At 38.5% G+C, this 27,807-nt stretch overlaps 1 protein-coding gene and 2 pseudogenes across 1 annotated transcript in view; 2 read left to right on the top strand and 1 right to left on the bottom strand.

Moving 5' to 3' along the window:
* The window catches only part of SLCO6A1 (solute carrier organic anion transporter family member 6A1), a 68,223-nt gene that overhangs the window by 9,900 nt on the left and 30,516 nt on the right, over nucleotides 1–27,807 (bottom strand). Inside the window, exons 8-9 of the mRNA XM_014587813.2 lie at nucleotides 24,790–24,985; nucleotides 15,768–15,921 (exon numbers count right to left, since the gene is read on the bottom strand). Of these exons, the coding sequence (XP_014443299.1) occupies nucleotides 15,768–15,921; nucleotides 24,790–24,985 (350 nt within the window). The remainder of the gene's footprint in view (nucleotides 1–15,767; nucleotides 15,922–24,789; nucleotides 24,986–27,807) is intronic.
* Nucleotides 4,596–5,977, top strand: LOC102481016 (protein tyrosine phosphatase type IVA 1 pseudogene; annotated as a pseudogene).
* Nucleotides 11,798–14,396, top strand: LOC106734818 (pumilio homolog 3 pseudogene; annotated as a pseudogene).

The raw sequence follows: 27,807 nt of genomic DNA, 5'->3' as shown, positions 1-27,807 counted from the left end.
CTCGCTCCTTCTCTCTCTCTCTGGTCAAAATAATTAAATAGATAAATAAATTAAAATGACATAAGATTAAAAAAAAAAAAAGATTGAACTAGGAAGAAATAGAAAGCCTGAAGAGATCAATAACAAGCGTTGAGATGGAATTAGTAATAAATAGTCTCCCAACAAAGAAGAGCCCATATACAAATGGCTTCATTTTTAAATTATGCAAAAATATTTAAAGAAAAGCTAACCTCAATTATTCTCAAACTATTTTTTTCTTTTTTCCAAAAACATTTATTTTAATTTTATTTATTATTATTATAAGTTGTTATAGATCACACATGCTTACCTGAAAGAGACAGAAAAAGTGGGAGAACAAGACACTATGTTTTGGACTTGAACCACAGTTGGCATATGGGAGTCCAGAGCCAAAACACCATCTGCTGGCCTCAATATACTCAAACTATTTCTAAAATCCAAAAGAAAGGAACCTCCCAAATTTATTCTATGAACCTTCCATCATCCTGATCCCTAAAATAGACAAGGACATAATGAAAAAAGAAAACCACAGACCAATAACCCTGATGAATACAGATGTAAAGATTCTCAAGAAGATACTAGCAGTGTATCCAATAACTCATTTAAAAGATTACATACCATGACCAGGTAGGCTTTATCTCAGGCATGTAAGGGTGGTTCAACATATGCAAAACAATAAATGTAATATATCACCTTAGCAGAAGGAAAGATAAAAAACATATTATCATATCAATCAATGCAGAAAGAGCATTTGATGAGATATAACATCCTTTTATGATTAAGACTCTCAGCAAAATCAGCATAGAAAGGACATTTTTCAGCACAATAGAAGTCATATATGAAAAACCCCTAGCTAACATCAAACTGAATGGGGAAAAGTTGAAAGCTGTTCCATTAAAAAACTGGAATAAGACAAGACTGCCCACTTTCTCCACTACTTTTCAACATAGTGCTGGAAGTCTTAGCCAATGCAATCAGACAAGAAAATAAAATAAATAGTAAAAGAAGTGAAATTATCTCTATTTGCAGATGACATAATTATATACATAGAAAGAATCTACAAAGAAGTTCCTGGAAGTGATAAATGAATACAGTAAAGTGACAGTATACAAAACCAACACACAAAATTTATAGCATTTGTATATACCAACAATGAATATATCAAGGCAGAATTAAAGAAAGCAATTCAATTTCACTAGCCACAAGAAAAACAAGATATGTAGGAATAAATCTAACCAAGAAAGTGGAATATCTCTACAAAGAAAACTATAAAAAATGAAAAAGAGAAATTGAATATGATATATGAAAATGGAGAAGCATCCCATGTTCTTGGATTGAAAGAATAAATATAATTAAAATGCAGATTCTATCCACATTAATTTACAAATTTAGTGCAATTCCAATTAAATTACCAGAGATTATCTTCCAGAAATAGAAAAGACAATCATAAAATTTATCTGGAATCATAAAAGTCCAGTATTGCCAAAGCAATACTATACACAAAGAATAAGTAGGAGGCATCTCACTTCCTAACCTCAAAATATATTACAAAACTGTGATAATCAAAATAGCATGGCACTGGAACAAAAACAGACATGTAGTCCAATGGAACAAAATAGAGGATCTAGAAATAAATCCCAAAACATACAGCCAACTCATTTTCTACAAAGGGCAGGAGACAATCTAGTGTGGAAGAGAATTTCTCTTCTGCAAACGGTGCTGGTAAAACCAGATATTTGCCTGCAGAAAAATGAGGCTGGACCCCTATCTCTTACCACTCACTAACAAAAATCAACTTAAAGTGGATCAAATATCTAAACATAAACCTTGAACTATAAAACTACTGGTGGAAAACACAGGGGAAAATCTCTGAGACATCAGAGTAGGCAAAGATTTCATAAATAACACCTAAAAAACACAGGCAACAATCCCCAAAATAGACAATGCAGCTACATCAATCTAAAAAGCTTCTCTACAGCAAAAGACACAAAAATTAGAGGGAAGAAACAACCCTCTGAATGGGAGAATATATTGTCCTTTTGGCCGGAACCGCCATCTTCCATTAATTAACCAAAATGACAAACACAATGGGAAAGAAGAGAGGCACCTGATGTATGTTCTTTAGGCTTTTTAGAAAACATGGAGTTGTTCCTTTGGCAACATATACGTGAATCTACAAGAAAGGTGATATTGTAGACATTAAGGGAATGGGTACTGTTCAAAAAGGAATGCCCCACAAATGTTACCATGGCAAAACTGGAAGAGTCTACAATGTTACCCAGCATGCTGTCGGCATTGTTGTGAACAAACAAGTTAAGGGCAAGATTCTTGCCAAGAGAATCAATGTGCGTATTGAGCATATTAAACATTTTAAAAGCAGAGATAGCTTCCTAAAACATGTGAAGGAAAATGACCAGAAAAAGAAAGAAGCCAAAGAGAAAGTTACCTGGGTTCAACTAAAGTGCCAGCCTACTCCACCCAGAGAAGCACACTTTGTGAGAACCAATGGAAAGGAACCTGAGCTACTGCAACCTATTCCCTATGAATTCATGGCGTAATGGGTGTTAAAAATAAACTAATCTGTGGTCTATTAAAAAAAAAAAAAAAGAATGGGAGAATATACTTGCAAACTGCCTCAGATAAGGGACTGATAACCAGAATACACAAGGAACTCAAACAGCTTACCTTGAAAAAAAAAAATCAATCCAATTAAATGATGGGGAAATGAAGTGAACAGACAATTCTCCAAAGAAGACAAACAGCCAAAAAGTATATAAAAACATGCTCAACATCATTTATCATATGAAAAATGCAAATTGAAACCACAATGAGATACCACTTAACTCTAGTCAAAATGACAGAGAATTTTAAAATACAGAATGATAAGTGCTGGTGAGACTGTGGGGGAAGAGACAACTCTCTTATAGTGTTGGCTGGAATGTAAATTACAATATTATAGTCATAGTGAAGAGCAATATGAAGGTTCCTCCAAAATCTACAAATAGAATTACCATATGACCAGTAGTTCTACTCCTGGGTATCTACCAAAGGATAGGAACACACTTGGTCAGAAAAACACTTGCACATCCATTGTCATTACAGCATCATTCACAATCACTAAGACATGGAATCAGCCCAAATGTTCAAGAAAAAAATAGATTGAAAAAATGTGGTACATGTACTTTATGGGATACTACTCAGTCCTAAAATAATCTATGATACCTGACATATGCTATAAAGAGGGTGAATATGGAAGATTTAATGCTAAGTTAAGCAAGCCAGACTATGAAAGACAGGCATTGTACTAGAAGGTATAATATCAGGAATGGGTGGGAGGACAGCACATGGCTGACCGCGATTACAGTCCTAGACCCAGCAACTTGCTTTCTCACTTTTCCTCTTTCTCTCTCACCCTCACTCTGTCCTGCTCTGGTCAAATTAAAAAATAAATAAATAAATGTAAATAAAGTGAAATAATTCTTTTAAAAAAATACCATCAGGGAGGGAAACTGAAGATAGGAGAGACACTATAGGAGGGGGTGGATAAGGAGGAAAGGGATCATGGGGAAAAACTTAACAGAAACAAAAATGAAAAGTTATCTGTTGATAATGTACATGGGAATATCTATAACTTGACTAATATGCACTGTATTCACACAGGAAAAAACATTTTGTATGCTATAAAGATGTACAGTGAGGGACCAGCAGATTGCACAATGGTTACATCATTGGATTCTCATGTAGTTGACCACTGTTCCAGTCCTGGACCCGATGGCTTAAAACTCAACACTGGGCACTTGTGCATGTACACCTAAAATCCCAAGAGGAGAATGGATGTGAAGGGATTGCTGTGTGGCCATCCCCCTGGGGTGGGGAGTGATTTCTCACTCTGTCTCTCTGTCTCTGTCTCTCCAGTGAGCACAGGCACCCTATAGCAAAAATCGAAATAAATAAATAAATAAATAAAAATAAGTACAGTAATTAAATATAATTTTAAAAATACAAGTTTATTTTGGTACAAAATATTTTGGTTTAAATCCATGCATAGTTTTTTCATAATCCACATTTCCACGAACTTATTGAGGATCACATGTATGTAAATGGCTTAAGAGGCTCAGTTTCTGTGGCACAGGAGGTGGCATACTAGAAGGCACACCACCAACAGAGTTCAGATCCTTTCTTATGTCAGCCGAAACTCAGAGGTGGCTCCCGCAAGTACCCAGGAACCCCCAGGCTAGAAGACTAGAGGCAGGGGATTTTGGCATGACCAAGCCCTGGAGAGGGTGTCCATTTAGCTCGCATTCTGGCTCTTTCTCCATTCCCCCCTCTATTCCTCTTTCTCACACACACTCTCACATGCACTGTTCTAACATGAATAAAGTTTAAATGGTTAGCGAGCAATGAGTAGTCTGTAATAGGAACAAGTTTCTTCAGCAAGCAGATGTCTTAGTCTTAGAAAAGAGAAGTGGCAGTCAATACACATACTTTAAATTACTTTAAAATATACTTCTTAAAAAAACAATAATAAAAATGTTAACAAATCATTCTTTAAAGTTTGTGTTTTCCAGCCTCAGTACACATAGTGAGTCCTTCGGCTGAGGGCTGACTCCGTGATGCTCTCTCTTCCAGCTGCTCCCTGCAAGGTAGAGTGTGGTGCCACTGCCGCCGCCTGCACTGCCACACCGTCTGAGTCACTGCTGCCTTGGACCTGCTGTATGATTAGGCCACAATCTTCAATGAGTAAACATATTCCTCAGTTCTGTGCTGTCCTTGGCCACACATTTATGGAGTTTCTAAAGGGCAGTAGAGATTACCGCTAGCCATAGCACGGACTCTAAGCAGATAAGTGAATTCATTACTACTCCACCAAGAAGCTCCCTAAACATGGTTAACCTGGACACACAAGTTGATTTGTGATCTGCAGAGCATTTTACAAGAGTTCTGACCTGGAAGGGGTAAACCCCAGTGCACTTCCTTTCTGTTGGCTCAGTGTTATGGGTTGAAGAATTGCTGCTTCTTGTTAGGAGGCTCATTTCATGTCCCATTACTGTCAACTTTGTACTCACGGCACTGAGAATTTCAAGTGGAGTATGTTGAAGTAGACTTCAGTTTCTTTGCATCATTTCTCTATTCAGTTTTTTAAGTTTTTACATAGCCCTATTGAGTGTTTTTTAACTAAATTTACATGGCTCTAATGAACTGCCCAGCTCCTGTAGAGGTCACATACAAGAACATGAGATTTCTTATTATGCAAATCCAACCAACATGACCTTAAGCAAATTTACAGAGGAACTTAAAAGATATGGATTTACTACAGTAGTAAGAATATGTGAAGCAACTTACAACACTGCTCTTGTGGAAAAGAAGGTATCCATGTTTCAATTGACCTTTTCATGATGGTGCACCACCATCCAACCAGATGGCTGATGACTGGTTAAGTTCTGTAAGAATTAAGTTTCGTGAAGAACCTGGTTGTCGTATTGCTGTTCATCGTGTTGCAGACCTTGGGAGAGCTCCAGTGCTAGTTGCCCTAGCATTAACTGAAGGTGGAATGAAATATGAAGATGCGAGGTGTCTTAAAATTCATAAGGCAAAAGCTGCGTGGAGCTTTTAACAGCAAGCAACTTTTATACTTGGAGAAGTATTGTTCTAAAATGTGACTGTGCTTCAAAGACTCCAATGGTCACAGAAATAACTGCTGCATTCAATAAAACTGGGGTGTGGGGGGCTTGGTTGATGCTATTCTCTTGGAAGTGGAACTTGATCAGGACCTAATTTGTCATACGTATTAGCCAACATGTTGGCTTGGTGAAGTCTAATGAAGCTTCCATGGGACTATGGCAAAGAAGTTTTACCAGGCCACAAAATTTGACAGAATTGAATCCTCTATGTTTGGGTTATGGTCAACCTATATGACCCTTAGCAAAAAGATTCTTGCTGTTCAACATTTTTTTTGGGGGGGGGGAGGTTTTTGTTATAGGGCGCTTGCACTTGCCAGAAAGACAGAGGGACAGAGAGATAGAAAGCGAAAAATCCCCCTCCCCCCCAGGAGGGATGGCCACGCCGCAATCCCTTCTCTTTCATTCTCCTCTCGGGATCTTGGGCATGCATGCACATGCACCCAGTGTGAGTTTAATCCACCGGGTCCGGGACTTGAACTACGGTCGGCTACATGGGACTTCAGCAACATAGCCATTACGCTAACTGCTGGTCCCTGCTGTTCAACATTTAAAGCGTGTTTATTATTTGTACTAACTGATCTTCCCTGAAATCATGTGGTATTGAGTCATGTCCTTAAATCTATTCCCATGCCAGAATCTTAACAATTTATAAGAAATTTAGAAAGATTAGATGTCAAACGACACCAATACTTGTATATTTTTTAGTATCATACAGAACTAAAGTCCCAGGAACTGTGAACACTCTAGAACTCACACGGTTTATTCTTTCAGTCTTTTCAAACATTGCAAGCAGGGCCTGTGTGGCTACTTGCCTGCTCACGTCATGTTTACATCTCTCACTTTCATACCAGTATATATCACGTTTGCTCAACCATTGTTTTTACCAAGTGTTATGGTGATAATTTCATATCTTTTTAAATCTCGTTTTATGCTGTTATAAAAATAAACTCCATTTTGAAAATCTACATTGTACAGAAGAAGTACATGTCTTTACTGTCTCCAGACCCCCTCCCCTCAAAAATGTCTTGTAGTTAATTTAATGTTCGCACACTGAGGAGCAGCTTAGCACGGAGGGCCTAAAAAAGAAGGGGAGGAGGGAGGGGGATATTAAGTATTTTTTAGTAAACTGTTGCCTTTGTCTTTGCAGAACATGTAGAATATGCTCTTTAATTTAGGAAATATTTTTTAAAGGTAGAAATGCTTTATTGTAGCTAAAATAATTCTTAATCATAAAACTTCTGAAATTCTTAATTTGTTTCATATTTAATGGAAGTTTACCCACAGTTTTTTGATTGAAGTGTGATTTTTTTTTCTTTCCAATTTCTTGCAAAAAAAAAAAAAAAGTAGGTTTCTGCTAATGAATAGAGCAGATATCTAATATTTTGAGCTGTGCAATTCAGTATTTGGATACTTGATAATTTGTTTATTATGTAACTGATAAAATGGTGATGTGTATTAATGTTAGTTCAGTGATTTATTTATATTGTCTGGGAATGTGTGGTTATAGTTCTGTAATTTGTCAGTGTTCACCAACTTGTATAAACTTAGTGCAAGAACTTAAATATCTAAATAAATAATAAAATGTATTTATCATTGACAAACACATAAATAATTTGTTTCTTCTAAGGAAAATTAAATATTACGATTCATTGAGATAATGGATACACTTTAAAAGACTGTCAAATACTCAGTCATGACCAAGAACATAGGAAGACCACCACAAAATTTACAAAACATTAGTTTTGTGATTGATTCATAAGCTGTTCATTACTAAGTAAGTGTTAGTTTCTAAGTCACTAATATAGGCCCACAGTACTTTACTCACAATTTCTAAGTCTAAAGAATTCTGAAAACTAAAGGCTTCTCTTATAACTCATTTCATGACAAAATATGACCTAGACTAATGTAAAGCTATTTAATGTTTTTGTTTCCTCTTTAAATGAGAATATTCACAAGTGTTGGTACAGAAATAGTACTCTGATTATAGATGCTGCTCTTGCTGAGTGAGATTCACTATTATCTCAGTTATTATGTACATTTCCTTTTTAAAGTCAACAGTTGAGACTTTTAAAAAATTATTTATTGAACTTTATTTATTTATTTTAATTTAACCAGAAAGGCACAGAGCAAGAGTCAGAGAAAGAGAGAGTGAGAAAGCAAAACACCAGGTCTGGGACTCGAACCACAGTTGAACACGTGGGAGTCCAGTGCCCCCAGCAGTTGAGATATTTTAATTCAAGAGTTTTAGACAAAGGCTTGTGAGACTTTATTAGTATTTCTCTTCCTAGATATATTGCCCTAGCAAAGAGGAATCCAGTTAGTTTTGATAACATTAATAAAAGAGCAAGGTCCGTGAAAAATGTATAACATGCTCCCATCTGTATAAAAAGGCTCTGTGTACTTTAACATGTATATTTCTATTTCTAGAAGGATGCACAAAAAAAGAAGAAAACACTGACTGCATTTCAATATAAGCACAGGGTATGGAGGGCTTAAAATAGAAAGATGACACATTTAAAGGTACAGTTTGGAATATTTGAATTATTGACATGAAAAACTATTACTTCATCAAAAAAGAGGTTAATTTAAAATAATATTTTAGTACTAATGTATTCATTCAACAAATATTTACTGAGCATCTGTAAAGCCTTTGTCTTGTTAATAATCCCCCCTCGCCCTTCCACCCAGGCAGGAGATGCAAAAGACAGGCCTTCAGAAGATGATTCTTCATGGCACCTGAGAACTAGCTAGCACGCCGTGTGGTTTTCTATTTTGTGCTTTTTTTAAAATAATAATAATTATTATTATTTAATTTTTTTACTTTTTTTCTGTTTCTTCATTCTTGTTGTTTCTCTCTCTCTCTCTGTTGTCTTTTCTTTTTCTTTTATCTCATCTCTCTGCTCCTCAATCTCCATTTACTGTTCTCCTAGACAGATCTAAGGGAACTATAGCCAAACTTTCAAATACTATTAGGGTTAACATATTCCTCAGTGTCTATTGAATCTGCTGCACAAAGGGATCACAACAGAACAGCAAAGAGATTACAGATCACCACTTTCTGCATGCTCCTAAACATTCAGATTGAACTTGAAGAATTAGGAAGAAACACACCATCCATCAGATGACTAGAAATCGCCACAGGACCAAAAGAAATATGGGAAAGCAAGAACATACCTCTCTTCCCAGGGAAAAGAATAACTCCTTTTCATCCACAGACAGTCCAATGCAAATTATTGAAATGTCTGATAAAGAATTTAGAATATTCATAATGGCAAAGCTAACAGAGATGGAAGAGAAGAGAGACAATGAAGTGAAGAAGAGAAAGGAGAAAGGAGCTGACAAGTTACAGGAGGTGAGGAAATTCTTGAAAGATCTAAAAGAGAAATTACACACTTTAAGAAAGAATCAAAGGGACCTGTTAGAGATGAAAGCTGTAATACAGAAAGTCAAAATCTCCCTTGAAAGTATTAAAAGCAGATTAGATCATACAGAAAATAGGATCTCAGACGTAGAAGAGAAAATTGCTGTACTAGAAAAATCCACCACAAAGTCTGAGAAAATGGCCCCAAAAATGAAAATAATATACAAGAAATACTAGATACCATCAAATGTTCAAACATCAGGATAATTGGTATTCCAGAAGGAGAAGAGTCTCATAAGGACAGTGATAATCTATTCCATGAAATCTTGCAAGAAAACTTTCCAAACCTAGAGAGGCACTCAAAGATCCAGTCCCAAGAAATACAGACGACCCCAAATAGAATCAACCCAAGAAGATCTTCTCCAAGACATATTATAGCCAGATTGACCAAAACCACAGACAAAGACAAGATATTAAGATTGGAAGAGAGAAACATCAAGTTACCTACAAAGGATATCCCATCAGGCTAACAGCAGACCTCTCATCGGAAACAATGCAAGCAAGGAAAGAATGGGAAAATATATTCGAAGTGTTAAGGGAAAAACAATTTAAACCAAGAATATTGTAGCCGGCAAGATTATCCTTCATGTGAGAAGAAAAAACAAAACGTGAAAGTAAACAAAACCTGAAAGAATTTACCAGCACCAGACCAGACCTTCAAGAAGTTCTCAAGGGAGTGCTATACCAGGAAAATTAAATACAGACACTCAGAAATAAAAGTTCAAAAACTAAGAAAATGGCCAACTTAATCATAGGAACAAGCCTGGAGCTGAATATTATATGCCAGAATTTAATTGGGAAGATCGAACCACAACAGAAGATAAAGTACATGAGACTGAATTGGTGAAATAGAATTTTATGACTTGATAAAACATTGCTGATTTTCTTCTATGCTTTGTTATCCGGTTTTAAGGATTTGTGTCCTGTCTTGAGATGTCAATAGGGTCATGTACCTACCATTTGAACAATCCTAATGTGCATCCTGGCTTTCAGTTTTAAGCAAAGTTCCTTAGTGCTTCTTTGATTTAAGTTAAAACTGCTTTTCTTGAAATTACCAGCTGAACTTGCTATTGAAAGTAGTTAGATTATTTAAGAAATTGTGTGAACAATACAATGTGGGAGGAAAAGGAATGGAAGACAACTGTAGACACCAGAGATGTGAGAAGAGGGTGGGAAAGGACAGAGGGTTAGAAATAGGGGTTAAAAAAAAAATATATATATATATATATACACATACATATATATATACACACATACATACACATATATATATATGAAACTAGAAATGGAAAAGTTTTGATGATAACATGAATGATTAAGCCACTATGCAGTATATTCTAGATGGAAAATCACATTTTGTATGCTGTGACAATGCTTAGGGAATGAATATAAATTAATTAAGTTTTAAAAAAAAGTTACAGAAAAAAAATCTAAAACAGTTTTTCTTGAAACTAAAAAAAAAGGATGCATTAAAAATACCTATTTGATGATTGCAGTAAGATATATAGCCCCAGTTAGGTGCTACTTTATACTATGTTCATTCTACTCACTGAGGTTTATGCCTAAAGTCAGACATGTATTTATGGATATGTATATATCAGCTGTGCTTGCTATTCAAAATATTTAGATTAATTAAGATCTTTAGTGAATCAATAAAATGTGTGGGGGGGGAAAGGAATAGAAAGCAACCATAGATACCAGAGACAGTGTGGGAGGAGGGTGGAAGATGACAGAGGGTGAGAGATAGGGAATCAAGGATGGGAAAACAAGCAAAATATACAGGAAACAAGAAATAGAAAATTATTTGCTGGCAATAACACGTATGTTGATGTGCTTGATTGAGCCAATATACAGTGTATTCTGGATGGAAAATCTCATTTTGTATGCTATAATGATGTACAGTGAATGAATGTAAATAAATAAATTTAAATTAAAAAAATGTATTGAACTTAAAAAAGAGTAGAATTTTTAAAAATATTTCTTAAATCTTTGTTATTGCTGCTTTTATTTATATATATTTTAATTGTCAGAAGCTGTGTGCTTACAAGAAAGAAAACAGAGAGAGAAATTACCACCCCACCACACCCCAGGAGTATAGTCCTGCCACAATCTCTTCTCCATGTCTCTATCACATTGGAATTTGGGGCACACACACATATGTACCTAGAGTGTTTTTCAAACTGCTTGGGCTGAGATTCAAATTGGTTGACCATGTAGAATCCACTCCTTTAACCATTAGGCTACAGTGGCAGCCCTTGTTTATGTTCTATTTCTAGAGTTGAGTAGTATTGTCTCTATAAACTTGTTGACTATTTCAGAAATGGATCTGTGCAAATAATTTTAATATAAAATATGTCACAGAGGAACAAGCAAGTGGCATGGTGGTTAAGGTGCTGGACTCCCACATGGCCAACCTCAGTTTGAGTTCCAGACCTAGCAGCTTGCTTTTTTACTTTCTCTCTCTCTCTTTCTCTCTCTCTCTCTTTGTCTCTCTCTGGTGAGTACACATGCCCTATTGCAAGTTGAAAAATTTAATAATCATAAATAAAATTTTAAAAATAATTCTTTGAGAAAATGTTAGACTAAGAGTGACATAATGAAGCCAAGTACTGTGGGAGAACACTAGAGAAAGTATACACGCTCTCTGTCACTTACAGACTATAAAGGTAACTACTCAATGGCATCCCTGAAGTTAAACCAAACAACAAAAAAAGAGAAGTAAGCTCTATCTTTGATGGAACAATAAGACAGCCTCACCTGCCTTCAAAATACATGGAAAATTGTTCCTAGATACAGTAAAATTTATTCCAAACCAAAAAATACATCTAAAATACACATACTTCTATAAACTGAAGGTATTTTGCTGAGTTATTCAACAGAAATTAATTAGCCAGGATAGTTATATCATTATTTGTAACATAATTATGAAATTATACAGTGTTTAAAATAATATGAGAGTACCTTTCCTGACAAGATAGAAATCTTCGAAATCTCCTTCCCCCTGTTGATTACAACTTAAAAGTTCTGTTAAAAAACTGGGCTAGGGACCAGGAGATGGCAGAATGGTTACGTCACTAGACTCCTACATAGTTGAGTGTAGTTGGAGTCCCATACCCGGAAGCTTAAACTCATGCCAGGCACAGTTGCATGCATGTCCAAAATCTCAACTAGAGAAGGGAGGAGAAGGAATTATAGCATGACCATCCTCCCTTGGGGGCTAATTTCTCACTTTCTGTCTCTCTCTGTCCAGGGAGTGCACATGCTCTATAGCAAAGTCTCTCTCTAATGTTTTTGTTTTCCTCTTTAAATGAGATAAAGAGGGAGTCAGGCACAGAAGCGAAAGCAGGATTGGAGATCTGCTTCTAGCTCTCACTTCGGCCCCACATGTGGGAGTTGATACGATGGAAGTCAAAGTGAAGAAAAAAATTAACAGGAAGCAATACAAAGGCATTTCAAGAAAAAAAGAGATTCCATAAAAACAGTGACTCTGGCTCTTCAAAGACATTCCCAAGAGAAGTTGTTAAGGAAGGTGGACCTAAAATCACATCAAAGAACTTTGAGAAACCTGGGGAAAGTAAAGCAGTTCTATAAAGCAACAAGGGGACAAAGCACCTAAGAACAAATTCCAACAGGCGAATAAATTCCACAAGAAGAGAAAATTCCAGACAGTCAAAGTGACGAAAAGAAGAAGAGAGACCTGAAGCAGAGTAGGCAACTTAATGACAAAACCAACTATGACATTGCCGCTTGGGCCAAGCAGATCTGGGAGATTTTAAGAAGGGAAGACTGTGACAAGAAAAAAGAGTAAAGTGGATGAATGACTTACAGAAATTGATTCAAGGAAAAATTAAAACTATTGCATTTGCACACGATTCAACTCGGGTGATCCAGTGTTACATTCAGTATGGTAACGAAGAACAAGAGAAAACGGGCCCTCAAAGAACTGCGAGGTGATTTGGTCAAACTGAGTAAAGCCAAATACTCCAGAAATACTGTTAAGAAATTTCTCACATATAGAAGTAAACCACAGATTGCAGAGGTAATCAGAAGTTTTAAAGGCCACGTGCGGAAGATGCTGCGACACACAGAAGCATCGGCCATCGTGGAGTACGCCTACAATGACAAAGCCATCCTGGAACAGAGGAACATGCTGACAGAGGAGCACTATGGGAACAAATTTCAGCTTTACAAATCAGCAGATCACCCAACTCTGGACAAAATGTTAGAGACAAAGCCTGAAAAATGAGAGCGCATTATGGATGAAATGAAGCAGATTCTAACTCCAATGGCCCAGAAGGAAGCTGTGATTAAGCACTCATTGGTGCATAAAGTATTCTTAGACGTTTTTACCTCTGCACCCCCATATCTCAGATCAGAACTGATTGAAGCCATCCGTGAAGCAGTGATATACGTGGCACACACACATGATGGCGCCAGAGTGGCCATGCACTGCCTGCGGTATGGTACGCCCAAGGACAGGCAAGTAATTGTGAAAACAATGAAGACTTATGTAGAAAAGGTGGGTAATGGCTAATACTCCCATTTGACTTTACTGGCAGTATTCAGCTGTATTGACAATAGCTTGTGGAGCAGATAATCATACCAGAAGTGATCTGTTCTTTACCTAACACAGTAGCTGACAAATACGGAAGGAAGGTCCTGTTATATCTACTAAGCCCCGGAGACCCTGCACATACGGTCTGAGAAATCATCGAAGTTCTGCAGAAAGGAGACGGAAATGCACACAGTAAGAAAGGCAGAAATCCGCCGACACGAGCTGTTGGACTCCATTTCTCCAGCTTTGTTAAGCTACCTGCAAGGACATGCCCCTGGTGCTAGATAAGTCTGCCTGTGTGTTGGTGGCTGGCATTCTGGGATCTGCCACCAGCGATATGCAGCTGGCCACGGATGCAATCGCCAGCTTGGCAGCAGCAGAACTACACCCCGGAGGCAAGGACAGAGAGCTTCATGTTGCAGAACATCCTGCAGGACATCCTGTACTGAAGTGGTTAATAGAACAAGATAAAAAGATGAAAGAAAATGGAAGAGAAGGTTGTTTTGCAAAAACACTTGTAGAGCATGTGGGTATGAAGAACCTGAAGTCCCGGGCTAGTATAAACTGAGGTGTCATTATTCTTTCTAGCCTTCTGCAGAGTCCTAACCAGGAAGTTGCAAACAAAGTCAGAGCTATACTGAAAGGCCCGATTCCCACGTCGGAAAGAAACAAAAATCCTAGCAAAGGAATAGAAACTCTGCTTGAAAAACTGACTGCATAGGTGGCCACAATTAAGAACAAGCAGGAGGGGCCAGCAGGTGTTGTGGTGGTTAAAATGGTGGCCTTCCATATGACTGACCGTGGTGCGAGTCCCAGACCCAGTGAGTTGAAAATCATGCCAGGCATGTGTGCATGTGTGCATAGATGCATGCATACCCAAAATCCTGAGAGGAGAGAGGAGGAGAGGGGATTGTGGTGTGGTCACCCCCCTATGGGGGGAGCTTTCTCATTTTCCCTCTCTCTTTCTCTGTCTCTTTCCTGTGAGTGTACGAGCTCTATATCAAAAACTTAACAAAAAGAACAAAAAAGATCATTTTTCCTCTTTTCTGTTCTTTTTATCCCATAACAAAAAAGAAGGGCTGGGGTTTACCTTTCTGGTAATTTGGGTGCTCTGCATATGTTTTTCTTGAATATGTTTAGATTCTTGTGTAAGAATCTATTCATAAAGTTTTTCTACAATTTTTGAAAAAAATAAAATAAATTTAATGAGAGAAAGAAAGAAACAAACAAACAAAACAAAAAACTGGACCAGCAGCTGGTTTGGAGGGTAAGGTGCTAGATCCCACATAGCCAGGTTTGCAGCTCAAGTCCCAGACCTGGCGGTTTGAGAATCATACAGGGTACGTGTGTGTGTGCCCAAAATCCCAAGAGGAGAAGGGATTGCACTGTGGTCACTGGGGGAGATTTCTCTTTCCTTCTTTCTCTCTCTGTCTCTCTGAAGAGTGTACATGCCCTATAACAAAAACAAATAAAAAATTGCAAAAAGTCAGTCCAGCCATGGTGGTCCAGGTGGGAAGGCACCCCTTTGTGGTGGCTGAGGCTGCATGAAAAGTCCAGGTTCTATTCCCGTCCCAGTGTAAATGAGCTGAGCACGAAGGCACATACGTATGGCCCTACATAGCCAGGAGGCTGGGCAAGGATGAGCACAATGCATCAGGAGGATACGATTGGTTGTCAGGGAGCGGTCTGTTTGCCTCCCAGGCTGCTCAAGGTCTTGGGCGATTGGGTGCTGCTGATGGCACAGAACTAAGAGAAACTACATTAGTGGAAGACAAAATGTGTTGGATCATTTCTTTCCATTTTGCTATGTCAAGAGGTAGGTGACAGCTGTTCACGGCTCTAAAACAATAAAGCTGGTGTGACATCATATACGGAGGCATATTTTCATAACAGGAATATCTTTTCCACTCCCAATTCCCATTATTTAGTACTGTAGCAACATAGAACAAATTCTCTTGTTTTATTTTACACATTTAAACAAAGGAAAAGTCGGGGGAGTACTTTCATAAAGAACTAGAAGTCAAATGTAAACAACATCTACAAGTTGAACATCTTACTGGGAAAAAAAAGAAGCATAATAAAAAATAATTACCTTTTGCCTGCTTAACTGTTTAGAACTTCTACAACCTCCAAAGCAAGGAGAGAAATATTCAATATCATCTCTTCCGCATATAGAAGAATAAATCAAAGACGAGCATTTACAGTCTGCATTGCAAGGAGCTGAGAGATTTCTCAATTGCCCTGTTCTGTAAAAATGAGACTGAATATAATTACAGCATCATTGACAGTTATTAATGCACATAGCAAGATGTCAATGAGATTTATAAAAAATCTACTTATTGAAATATTTTCTTTTGGGGGGCCAGCCTATGGCTTAATAGTTAAGAGAGCAGTAGGACCAGCAGTTGGTGTAATGGCTGTGTCGCTGGACTCCCATGTAGTCGACCACAGTTCAAGTCCTGGACCCAGTGGCTTCAACTCACACGGGGTGTGTGTACATGTGTGCCCAAAATCCCAAGAGGAGAATGCAGGAGGAGAAGGGATTGCAGCGTGACCATCCCCTCTGGGGGGTGATTTCTTGCTTTCTGTCTCTCTGTCTCTGTCTGTCTGGCGAGCGCACGCACCCTATAACAAAAACCTCTCCAAAAAAAATAAAATAAATAAAATAAAATAATAGTTAAGGGAGCAGCATTCCACATGGTCAGACTACATGGTTCAAGTCCTGGACCAGGCAGCTTGAAAAACATGCCAGCCATGTATGTGTACATGCCCAAAATCATGAAAGGAGAGAGAAATGAAAGAGAAGGGATTGAGATGAGATCACTACCCCACGGGGAGTGTTTCTCCCTCTCTTCCTCGCTGCCCCTCTTTCTCTGGCAAATACATGTGCCCTCTGGCCAGTTTTTGGAAGAAAGAATTTCTTAACAGCATTACTGATGTATAACTAATACACAGTAAGTTGCTCATAGAATGTACAATATGAAATATTTATATATATCTATACACTGGTGACATCATCACACAATCATGTTAATGAAGATATTCATAACCCCAAATTTCCTTGTGCCCTTCACTGATCTGCTCTCTATTACTGTTCATTAGTTTGAATTTTCTAAGTATTTTTAATTGACACATAGCAATTATACATATTTGTGGAATACGATTTGATTTTTTCAGTACAAAAATACAATGGGCAATGATCAAATCAGGATAATTAATGTATCCAACATCCTGACGATTTGTTATTACTTCATGGTGGAAATATTCAAAAACCTCTTTTCTAGTTACTCTGATATGTTGGGGGGTCGGAAAAGTCACATCATTTGGCATAGAAAAACACAGAAAAATACGTCATCCTTTTCTGACAATCGTAAATTGTTTAGTACTGCAGAGTCACTCCACTGCATTTTATAGTACTGGAAATGGTCATGCCTAGCTATCTACCCTTTTTTTTCCCATTAATCAACATCACTCCACCTTGCCTCTGAATCCTTCCCAGCTTCTACTAGTCATTTTCATTATTATTATTTAACATGAGTTTTTGCCAGAGAAAGACAGGCAGAGAGAAAGAGAGAGAGGGTGAGAGAGCAAGCTACCAGGTCCAAGATTCGAACCGTGATTGGCCATGTGGGATTTCCAGCACCTTAACCACCACGCCACCTGCTGGCCCCTTCTACTAGCCATTTTCAAACTCTCTCCTATGTGTCACGTTTCCAATTTCCACATGTGAGGGAGAACATGTGATATTTCTCTTTCTGTGCCTGGCTTATTTCACTTAACATCTTATGCACCTCTTTCGTAAGTGAATTCCTGGTGTTTCATTTTATTTTATTTTAATTTAATTTTATGTTTGCTATAGAGTACATGTGCTCACTCAAGAGACATGGAGAGAGGGAAAGTGAGAAATCACCCCCTAGAAGGGTGATGACACCTCAATCCCTTCTCTTCCATTTTCCTCTTGGGATTTGATCACACATGCACATATGCCCAGCATGTTTTTCAAGCCACTAAGGTGTATGGGTCCAACCAGGCCCATGTTACCTCAAATAACATAATTGTATTCTCTTTAATGGGTAAATAGTGTTCTTTAGCGTATACATATATATTTAGAGATTTTCTGTATTGATTGGTTTGTTAATGGACAATAGGCTGATTCCGCATCTGGGCTGGCATGAGCAGTGCTGCAATAAACACAGGAGTGTAGCTGTCTTTAGGGCATACTGATTTTCCTGTCCTTTGGATAGATGCCTACTAATAGGATGCTGCATTGTATGGCAGTTCCATTTTTAGTTTTTGAGGAACTTCCATACCATTTTCCATAATGGCTGTATTAATTTACATTCCCTATGACAATATAAAAGAGTTCCCCTTTCTTTGCATTCTCATCATCAGAATTTCTCATTTTTCATCATTTTGATAACATCCATTCTAATTCAGATGACTTGATAGCTCATTGTTTCCTTGGGTTTGCATTTACATAATGATGTTGAGCACTTCTTCATATGTTTATTGGCCATTTGTATGTTTTCTTTTGAAAAGGCCTTGTTCAGAACATTTGCCCATTTTTACAGATTTTTTTTTCAATCATTGTTGTTGAGTTGTTTTGAGTTCCTTGTCTGTTCTGGTTACTAATCTCATCAAATGTAGTTTGCGAATTTTTTTTCTCATTCTCTGGGTTGTCTCTTTGCTTTGATGATCATTTTCTTTGCTGTCCAGAAGCTTTTTAGTTTGATAGAATCCCAGTTTTCTATTTTAGTGTTTGTTGCCTGTCCTTTTAAAGTTTTATTCGAAACCTCTTTGCCCCTACTAATGCAGTAAAATGTTTGCTCTAGGTTTTCTTTTACTAGTTTCATGTTTTTGGTTTTTATGTTTAAGTTTTGACTTCATTTCAAATTGGTTTTGAAATGGAGTCACATAGTATGTACACTTTCTCTGGCTTCTTCAGTCTTTGTATAAGGAAACTTCAAAAAGCTGGTGGAAAGGGACCAGCAGTCAGCATAATGGCTATGTTGCTGGACTCCCATGTAGTTGACCACGGTTCAAGTCCCGGACCTGGTGGCTTAAACTCACGCCAGGTACATGTGCGTCCGTGCCCAAGATCCCAAGAAAAAAGTGAAAGAGAAGGGATTGCAGCGTGGTCATCCCCCCTGGGGCGGTGATTTCTCGCTTTCTGTCTCTCTGTCTGTCTCTGTCTTTCTGGCGAGCACACATGCCCTATAGCAAAAATCTCTCCAAAAAAAAAAAAGCTGGTGGAAAATGTAATTAAGGTATCAGTATTTTGATACAAGTTTTTGCTACCCATATAGTTTTCTTTCTTTTCTTTTTTTGAATTAAGCAGAAATTTTATTTCTAAATAAAAAGTTTGTCATAAAAATGTATGACAAGCAAAAAGTATCCTTCTAAAAGTGTCCCAAACTAAATCAAAGACATAAACCCATGCCACCTGGTGGCCTCATGTTTTTAAAAAGAATTATATATTTTATTTATATTTATGTTTATTATTATTTTAAATTTTCTGTAGGGCATAAATGCTCACCAGAGAGAGACAAAGGGAGACAGAGAGGGAGAAAGAGGAAAAAGAAAAGTGAGAAAGTAAGCTGCCAGATCCCGGACTTGAACCACAGTCAACCATGTGGGAGTCCAGTGTGTCAGCTACCGTGCCACCTGCTGGCCCTGGCCCCAAATTTTAAACAGTTTTAAAGACATGTAATAAGGTAGCATTTCTTCTTGAAGTACAATCACAACTAAGGAAAGGAAGTTAAGACAACAGCAATCAAAATTGGTTCATAATACAGGATGGGGCAACCTAAAACATAGCATTAATCTTTCCAGACAAGTTTGCTAAGGAAAAGCTCTCATGTTTATTGTTAAAAATAAAATAAACTGCTTATCTAGAAAAACCAAGGCATCATTTGATTAGTAAACTCCATTCTTTTCCCTAATTTTAATTTTCTTGTCTTTATTTAGAAATCATAAATTCAAGGCCAGCCAGGTGGTATGGTGGTTGGTTGGGGCAGTTCGAATCCATATGGCCAACTGTGTGGTTTGAGTCCTGGACCCAGGGGCTTGAAAAACATATGTGCATATGTGCCCAAAATCCCAGGAGGAGAATGGAAGAGAAGGAACTGAGATGTCGCCATCCTTCGGGGGGTGATTTCTCACTTTCTCTCTTCAAGTGTCTTGAGTGAGCATACACACCCTATATCAAAAAACTGAAGGGAAAAAAAAAAGAAAAACACTAGGGATTTGCTTATGAAAGGTGTGTATTTTATTATATTTGGCAGTAAATATTTTGTCCCAAATACAATGCGTTGCCAAAAGAACCAGGCCATTATGACTAAAAACTCTTATTCACCTAATTTCCTTATTTCAGGAAAAGCAAATCAATTTCAGTAAAATTTTGGCTATAGGACCAGGTCACTGGGAAGGTCTGAAATACATAAAAGGTATTTGCCAGAGAAAAGTGTTTTCTGGAGATATAGAGGCCGTTGTTTATCTGTTTGTGCTTAAAGGCATTCCTCGGGAAACTTCTCTCAAGTCTTCAGAGGAAAGCACAGGGTCTGGGCTCCCAGAAGGGTTGCTTCCAGCTGGAACACCGACCATCCTTGCAAGCTTTCTCCATGCAGCGCGGGCAAAGCTCCGCAGTCGCCTGAGAGACCCTGATCCTCTCCACGCTGACCTGCAGTTTGAGTGGCTTCACCAGGTGCTGCAGGGCGTCTGCACTGGCCCTGGACCAGTTCTTCCAGAATACATTTTCCACAAACTTTTTGAAGACTTTTGTACGATCTTTTGCTCCCATGTGGCTTGGGTAAGTATCAAGGAACGGAATGTGTGGATCATGTTGTAGGTGATGACTTAACTTTTTAAAGAAACAGACAAGCGGTTTTCCAAAACAGTTATGCTACTTTACAGTCCCATCAGCAGTGAATAAGAGTCTCAGTTGCTCATATATCTCTCCAAGACTCGATAAGGTCTCTTATTTTTAGAGATTTATGGTAGTTTCGTCTGTATGTCTTAAAACGCATTTCCGTAGTGACTAATATCAACACATTGGAGATTAGGGCTTCAACACATGAAGTTTGTAGGAAAACAGACCTTCAGTCCATAATAACCATTAGGTATGATGCTGGCTGTAGGTTTTCATATACTCTCTCAGAGACTGAGATCCTTCCCTTCCACTTTTAGTTTCTTAGTTTCTTAGCAATAGATGCTGCATTTTACCTAGTAGTTTTGGTTGTTGTTGTTTTGTCATCTATTGAGGTTTTCATTCCCTTTTTCATTGATAAGTTTGTTAGTATGGTGGAATTGATTTTCAAATACTAAACAAATTTTGTATTTCTGTGATAAATCTTGCTTGATCATGATATTTTCCTTTTAAAGTAGTATTAGATTCATTTTACTAAAATTTAAAGTATTTTTGCATCTATATGCATGAGAAATACAACCCTATAGTGTATTTTATATTATTTTCATTTCATCTTTGTACATTTTTACAGCATACCATGTGGGTTCTCAAAGCATAAATGCATTGCCTGTCGAGCAAGTCAAAAATACTACCATACACAATAACTTTCCATTCTTTTGTCTGTTAAATGTTTCTCCCCACCCCCCAGACTGTTCTTCCCATCCCAACTGTCCACACCCTCCTGGACTGTTTCTACACTTCCTGCTTCTGCTAGTCTGTTTTCCAGTCTTTCAGTGTCTGCCATACAATGCAGACACATTCAGTATATATTGAGCGGGGACATACAAAGTCTGTCTTTTATAGTCTGACATGCTTTGCTTAGCATTAAATCTTCTATAATCATCTACTTTGTAGTAAATGACAGGAATTATTAGTAGTAGTATTATTATTAGTGGTCAAGTAGTATTCCACAGTGTCATTTTTTACAGTGTGCTGGTCTGGTTTGCCATTCAAGATAACAAAAGTCTCATAGAATCAGGTCTAAGTATCTGTTCATTTTCAATCTTCTGAAAAAATAATCATAATTATTCATAGTTACTCTTCAAATAATGCTTAACTAAAATTGTACTTAGTAAATATCTAAATGATTTCTCCTTATTTTCTTCTTCTCCTTCTTTTTCTTCTTAAGTGTATGCCTTTCAAAGGATTTATCCATTTCATGGAAGTTACCATGTTTAGTACCAGGATGTGTAGGCCTGTCTCCAAGGCCGTGTGTACTCATGTTCTCCAGAGCAGTTTTCTGATTGAGCAGAGTTGTTTTCAGGCTGAAGTTGGGAAGAACTCATGCCAATTTGTAAAGCCATTTCATTATCGCTAATGGGACTAAGTTTAGTGTATCTGCCTCCTGGGGTACCACTGGGTGTGCCTCCCGTCTGGGTCCCCAGCCGGACAAAATTGCGCTCAAGTGGGAGAGGCTGAAATTGAGCTTCACTGCTATTTCAGAATCAGGTATGGGGCTAAGGTCGGCAACCATGACTCAGTGACAGCAGTGGGCAATACTACCAGCACATTCCTAGGTGGGCAGAATCTTTCAGACCACAGCTGAGACTCAGTGCCCATCAGAAACTTCTTTGGAAGGAGAGAGGGCAAGCCTATCCCATCGACACAGATGGGTCCATCTCCCAGCAGTTTCCTTTGCTGTCTGGTTTGCTCCCAGTCTTGCCAAGAGGGGCTGGAGTAGATTTCAGAACTTCTTTAGGATCTGCTCTGGGATGGAAGCTGGCTACCCTGTCATGGTGACAGAAACAGGCTCGTCTCCCATCACTGGCAGGATAGCTTTCAGGCTATGAAAGAAAGGGGGTGGAGCAAAGACAAGACCTCTTCCAGATTTGCTAGCTCACAAGCCTGGGCTAGTGGTACAAACAGGTAAGTCTTCAGGCAGATCCTTCTGCCATTCGGATCTGTTCCAGGCTACACCAGAGAGAGGCTAGAGCTGAGACTGTGCCACTTCAGGATCTGTGGGACACAGAGGCCAGCAAAATTGTCCCAGTGCTACAGAGAGGCAAGTTTCTTTCTTGGTCTTTGTCTGGAAGCTAGAACCACAGTTAGGGTTCTGGAGCTGAATTAGAGAATAACTTTTGGGCCTACTGCCCATACTGATGTCGATGGGCAGGCCGGCCTATCTACCGAGGCAATGGTGTGTGTGGCTTCTCCTGGACCCTTTGTAGACAGTTTTGGTAGCAGAATTAAGGACTGTTGCCAAATCTTATAGGAAACAGAGGTTTAAGTGAGCCCCCAAACAGCAGATTTGCTACCTAGATGTGGATCTGCACTCTCAAAACTACCCTCCTAAGTCTTCAGCTCTACTGAGGTTTCACAACCTACTGTTTGAATCTCAAGGCTACCACAAAATGATTTTTGTATATCAATTGTTGCAGAATTTTTTTTTTTTTGAGAGGTTTTTGCTATAGGTCACGTGCACTCACCAGAAAGACAGAGACAGAGAGACAGAAAGTGAGAAATCACCCCCAGGGGGATGGCCATGCCGCAATCCCTTCTCCATTCTCCTCTCAGGATCTTGGGCATGCACACACACGCACCTGGCATGAGTTTAAGCCACTGGGTCTGAGACTCAAACTGTGGTCGACTACATGGAAGTCCAGCGACATAGCCATTACGCCAACTGCTGGTCTCGAGAGAGAGATTTTTTGCTATAGGGTGCATGTGCTTGCCAGAGAGACAGAAAGTGAAAAACTCATCTCCTGGGGGAATGGTCACACCTCTATCCCTTTTCCTCCATTCTCCTCCTGGGATTTTGGGCACCCATGTACATGCACCAAGCTTGAGTTTTAAGCCATTGAGTCAAGGACCTGAGCCATAGTCAACTACATGGGATTCCAGCAATGTAACCATTATGCCATCTGCTAGTCCCAAATTGTTGCAGAATTCCTGTTACTGTGTGGGTCTGCAAGTAGGCAACCATCTATTCTACCATCTTGCTGACATCGGAAAAGGTCTGTCCTTCCCCCCACCCCCCATTCTGTTTGCTTCTTAGTTTGGCAGATTTATATCAACGTATCTTCAGTCTCACTAATACTTTGTTTCACCAGGTCCAATCTACCTGTAAGTTCATAAAGGGCATTCTTTATTTTTATTACTATTTTTGATTTCTAGCATTTACTTTTGCCTTTTTTAGACCTTCCATTTCTCTGCTGACATCATGTATTTTTTCTTTTATGCTGTTCATTTTTCCATTTAGGGTCCTCACAGATTAACAAAAACTGTATTATTCTTCCAGTCAGAAAATTCTGAAATCTCTGCTATATCAGAGTTTATTTCTTTTCCTTTTTCTTTCTTTCTTTTTCTTTTTTTTTCTTTTGGCTACAGGATGTATGTGCTTGCCAGAAAGAGGGAAAGTGAGAAATCACCCCCCCCCGGGGGGGGGGATGGTCATGCCACAGTTCTTCTCTAGTAACCTCTCAGGACTGGGGGCATGCAGGCACACGTGTGCAGCATGATTTTCAAGCTGTTGGGTCTAGGACAGGAACTGTGTGGTCGATCAGTGCCCTAACCTCCACACCACCTGCTGGCCCCACAGTCTGCTTCTGATGCTTGCTTTGTCTCAAAACAGAGTCCATTTCTTTTGAGTTTTCAAATATCTAGCTTAAAGGCTATATTACCTACGCATACTTTCAGGTGTACTACAGGCTCATTTTCTGAAGTCTGTTAAGAAGGAAGACAAGCCCATTTAGAAATTCAAGGTAAGACTGGCTTTGTGCCAACAGTACCACCTCCTAGTTGCTACTCACACTGAGGCAGAATCTTACTTCTAGCTTCTGAATTACTCCACTGTGCTTTTTCTTCAGTACGTTCTGAATGCATGAGCAATCATACAGCAAGATGCCATTGTGATATCTATGCCCTTAATTCGAAAGGTAAGACTATCCTTTATATTGCTTTTACATGCCCAATAATTCTAGGAATGATAAAAATACACAAAGGGTCTTAAAAAGGTTCGTGGTAATGTGTATTATGGAAAAAATGTGTATGTCTTTCAAAAATTTTTGATGTAAGCCCATGCTTTAAATCCATTTTTCAATGACTTTTTAAAATTCCTCTCATATAAGGGCTATCAGGGAAATAACTATTAAATTAACCAAGAAGTACACTCTTGAGTTCTGATATAAAAATCTAATAAAATTATATTTACCCATCATAATCTTCATTAATTCCAGCAAGTTTCCCTGGATCGCAGCTTATAAAAGTGACAAGCACAAACAAAATAAGTGACACGGTACACGTGACGATGGTAAATATCATAAGAGCTTTACAGGACATATGTAACTTGGAAACTATGACACCACCCAGTAAATAGCCAACAGCACCTCCTGGGAGTAAAATAAGTCCTAAAAGAAAGGAGGAGGAAAAAAAAAAAAAAAAAAACAGGTAAAGAAAAAACAATCTGACCGTACAGAAAATTCATACATTGATACAATTTTTATCTGTTCTAAACATACAGAAAACATAGACTTGAGTTAAAAGACAGAGAGGGACTCAGCAGCACTGGCCCAGTGCTGGGTGCCACTGTGCAGTGCTAAGGTCATGTGGAAGGGCCCAGGGTGTGGGTCCATGTCAACTTGAGCATGCCAGGTGTACCTGCAAGCCTGTGATCCTGGCTGGCTGGAGACCTGAGGGGATCATGACATGGATAAGACTTTATTATAGATCCCTGTCTCTCTCTCTCTCTCCAGAGAGAGAGAGAAAGAAAAATGGATACACTTAAAAGAGAGGGAGGGAAAAAATACTTAAAGGCATGATAAATATCTCAACAAATCTGAACCTCATGAAAAATACAAACTGTGAGTGGGACTGACACCATAGGCCTCCTGGACGCCAGGGAAGTGAGGGTGAACTTCTGTTCCTGTGCAGTAGTGGCATCTAAGACAAGCCATGGACTTTACTCAAGAAGATGCAAGCTGCCTAATGAGAGGTATTATTAGCTGGATGATTAATTGTATGGTTTGTAGCAAGAGGTATGATTATAGTGGCAAGAATTCACAAACAGATTTGTTAGCAAGAATTGAACCAAGCCACGCACTGATTCTGTGAACGCATGTGTAACATTAACGTCTCACAGCAAAGTGGGACTGCAGAATAGCCGTTATAAGGCATGCTTTTCTGTTCAAGAATAAGGGATTGGAAAGAGGCAAGCACATAAAGAAGTAAAAGAGGATTTAAAAAAATATGGTTAGAAAGTTGTCAGATAAATTAGCATAATAAATTCAGACCTCTCTGCTCAAAGTATATAGTGATGGTAGATTTAAATAAGGATATAGGAAGAAAAAAAATAAGAAAATAAGACAACAAAAACCACCATCAACACAGGCTCAATTTAAATTATAAAAGTGTTTATTAAAGACTTGAAAATAAGCGATTTTAGAATGCTCAAAAAGATAAATGATATAGAAGTAAAATATTCCACAAAAATAAAGAACTAATAAAATAAGAAGAAGGAATAAAAGAGGTGGATTAAAAAGCACAAATAGGAAACCCAGACATTAAAATATGTAATTGTGGGGGGGCGTGGTGGCACTCGTCCTATGGCAAAAAATATAACTGTGGGAACCAGCAGATGGTGTAATGGTTATGTCACTGGACTCCCACACAGTCGACCATGGTTTGAGTCCCAGACCCAGTGGCTTAAAGTCATGCCCAGAGCATGCGTGTGCATGCCCAGAGTCTTGAGAGGAGAATGAAGGAGAAGGTACTGTGGTGTGGCCATCCCCCTGGGGGGAGGGTGATTTCTCACTTTCTGTCTCTCTGTGTCTCCAGTGGGCACAAGTGGCCTATTGCAAAAATCTCTCTCTAAATAATTTTTTTCTGTTCTTCACACAGCATGTAATAAAATAGTAAAAGGGGTGAAAGAATAGCCTAACAAACAGTCAAAAGACAGTGAGTTCAAGGGACAGCAGGCGATGTAATAGTAAAGGCACCATATGACTGACTCTGTGGTTCCAACCCCAGACCCAGTGTTGAAAAACATGCTGGGCACATGTGTGTGCATATCCAAAAATCCTGAGAGGAGAATGAAGGACATGGGTTGTGGCACGGACATTCTTTCTGAGGGGATGATTTCTCACTTTCTCTGTGTCCCTCTATGTTTCTATGAGTGCACACACTCTACAGGAAGAAAAAAAAAAAAAAAAAAAAAAAGATACTACAGTGGAGAAACCTGACACTCAGGAAGGGGATCAAAGTCAAATTCAAAAGTAGTCAGTCACATTCATTTAGAAAAGGCAGAAACTCAGCCCAGGCCCATCCTGAGATGGATACGGAACTTGAGTTAAGAAATAGTGCTTTCCTTGACACAAAATGAAGATTTTCTGCTGAGACTTTCCTCTCCAGATTCATTTCTAGTAGGTAGGGCCACTTCTGTCTCCTTCTCTCCATTTCTCTCTGTCTCTCTCTGTCTTGCTGTGTCTCCCTGTGACTTTTAATTTTTTTTTTTTTAAGGTAAAGTATTCTCTGGGTTTCAAGTCTCTCCTTTATGGTGCTAATTGGTGCCTTTCCCCATTTCATTTAGGATAGGCTGAAATCCAGGCCAGGCCCATCCTGAGATGGATACCAAACTTCAGTTGTAAAGTAATGCTTTCATTGACCAAAAATGAAGATTTTTATTTTTTGCTTCCTAAAATTAAAATCTAATTTTTATTATTGTTTTTCTTTCTTCTTTTTCATTTTTTTCTTCTTTCCTCTTTTCCAATTCTTTTCCTTTTTCTTTATCTTTATTCATTGGCTGCTCAGTCTCTATGCACCAAGAGTCTAGACAGGTCCAAGTGAACAGGATTCAAACATCTGAATACAATTAGGGTCAGTATATTCCTCTATCCCCACTGAATCTGATACACAAAGAGTAAAAATGAAACAGAAGAGAGATTGCAGATCACCTCTTCCTGCATGCCTCTGAATGCGCATACTAAACTTCAACAATTAGGAAGAAACACACCATCCCTCAGATGACTAGAAATCACTGCAGGGTCACAAAGAATATGGGAGAGAATGAAAGTATCTCTCCTCCAAGGGAAAAGAATAACTCCTCTCATCCTCAGACAGTACAATAAAATTCATGGAAATGTCTGATAAAGAATTTATTCATAGTGACAAAGCTAACAGAGATGGAAGAGAAGAGAGACAATGAACTGCAGAAGAGGCAGGAGAAAGGAGAGGA

The sequence above is a fragment of the Tupaia chinensis genome, unplaced genomic scaffold, assembly GCF_000334495.1.
Source record: "Tupaia chinensis unplaced genomic scaffold, TupChi_1.0 Scaffold000002_1, whole genome shotgun sequence".
NCBI lineage: Eukaryota > Metazoa > Chordata > Mammalia > Scandentia > Tupaiidae > Tupaia > Tupaia belangeri.
Note: the sequence above shows the minus strand (reverse complement) of the source record. Positions and strands in the feature narration are given on the sequence as shown.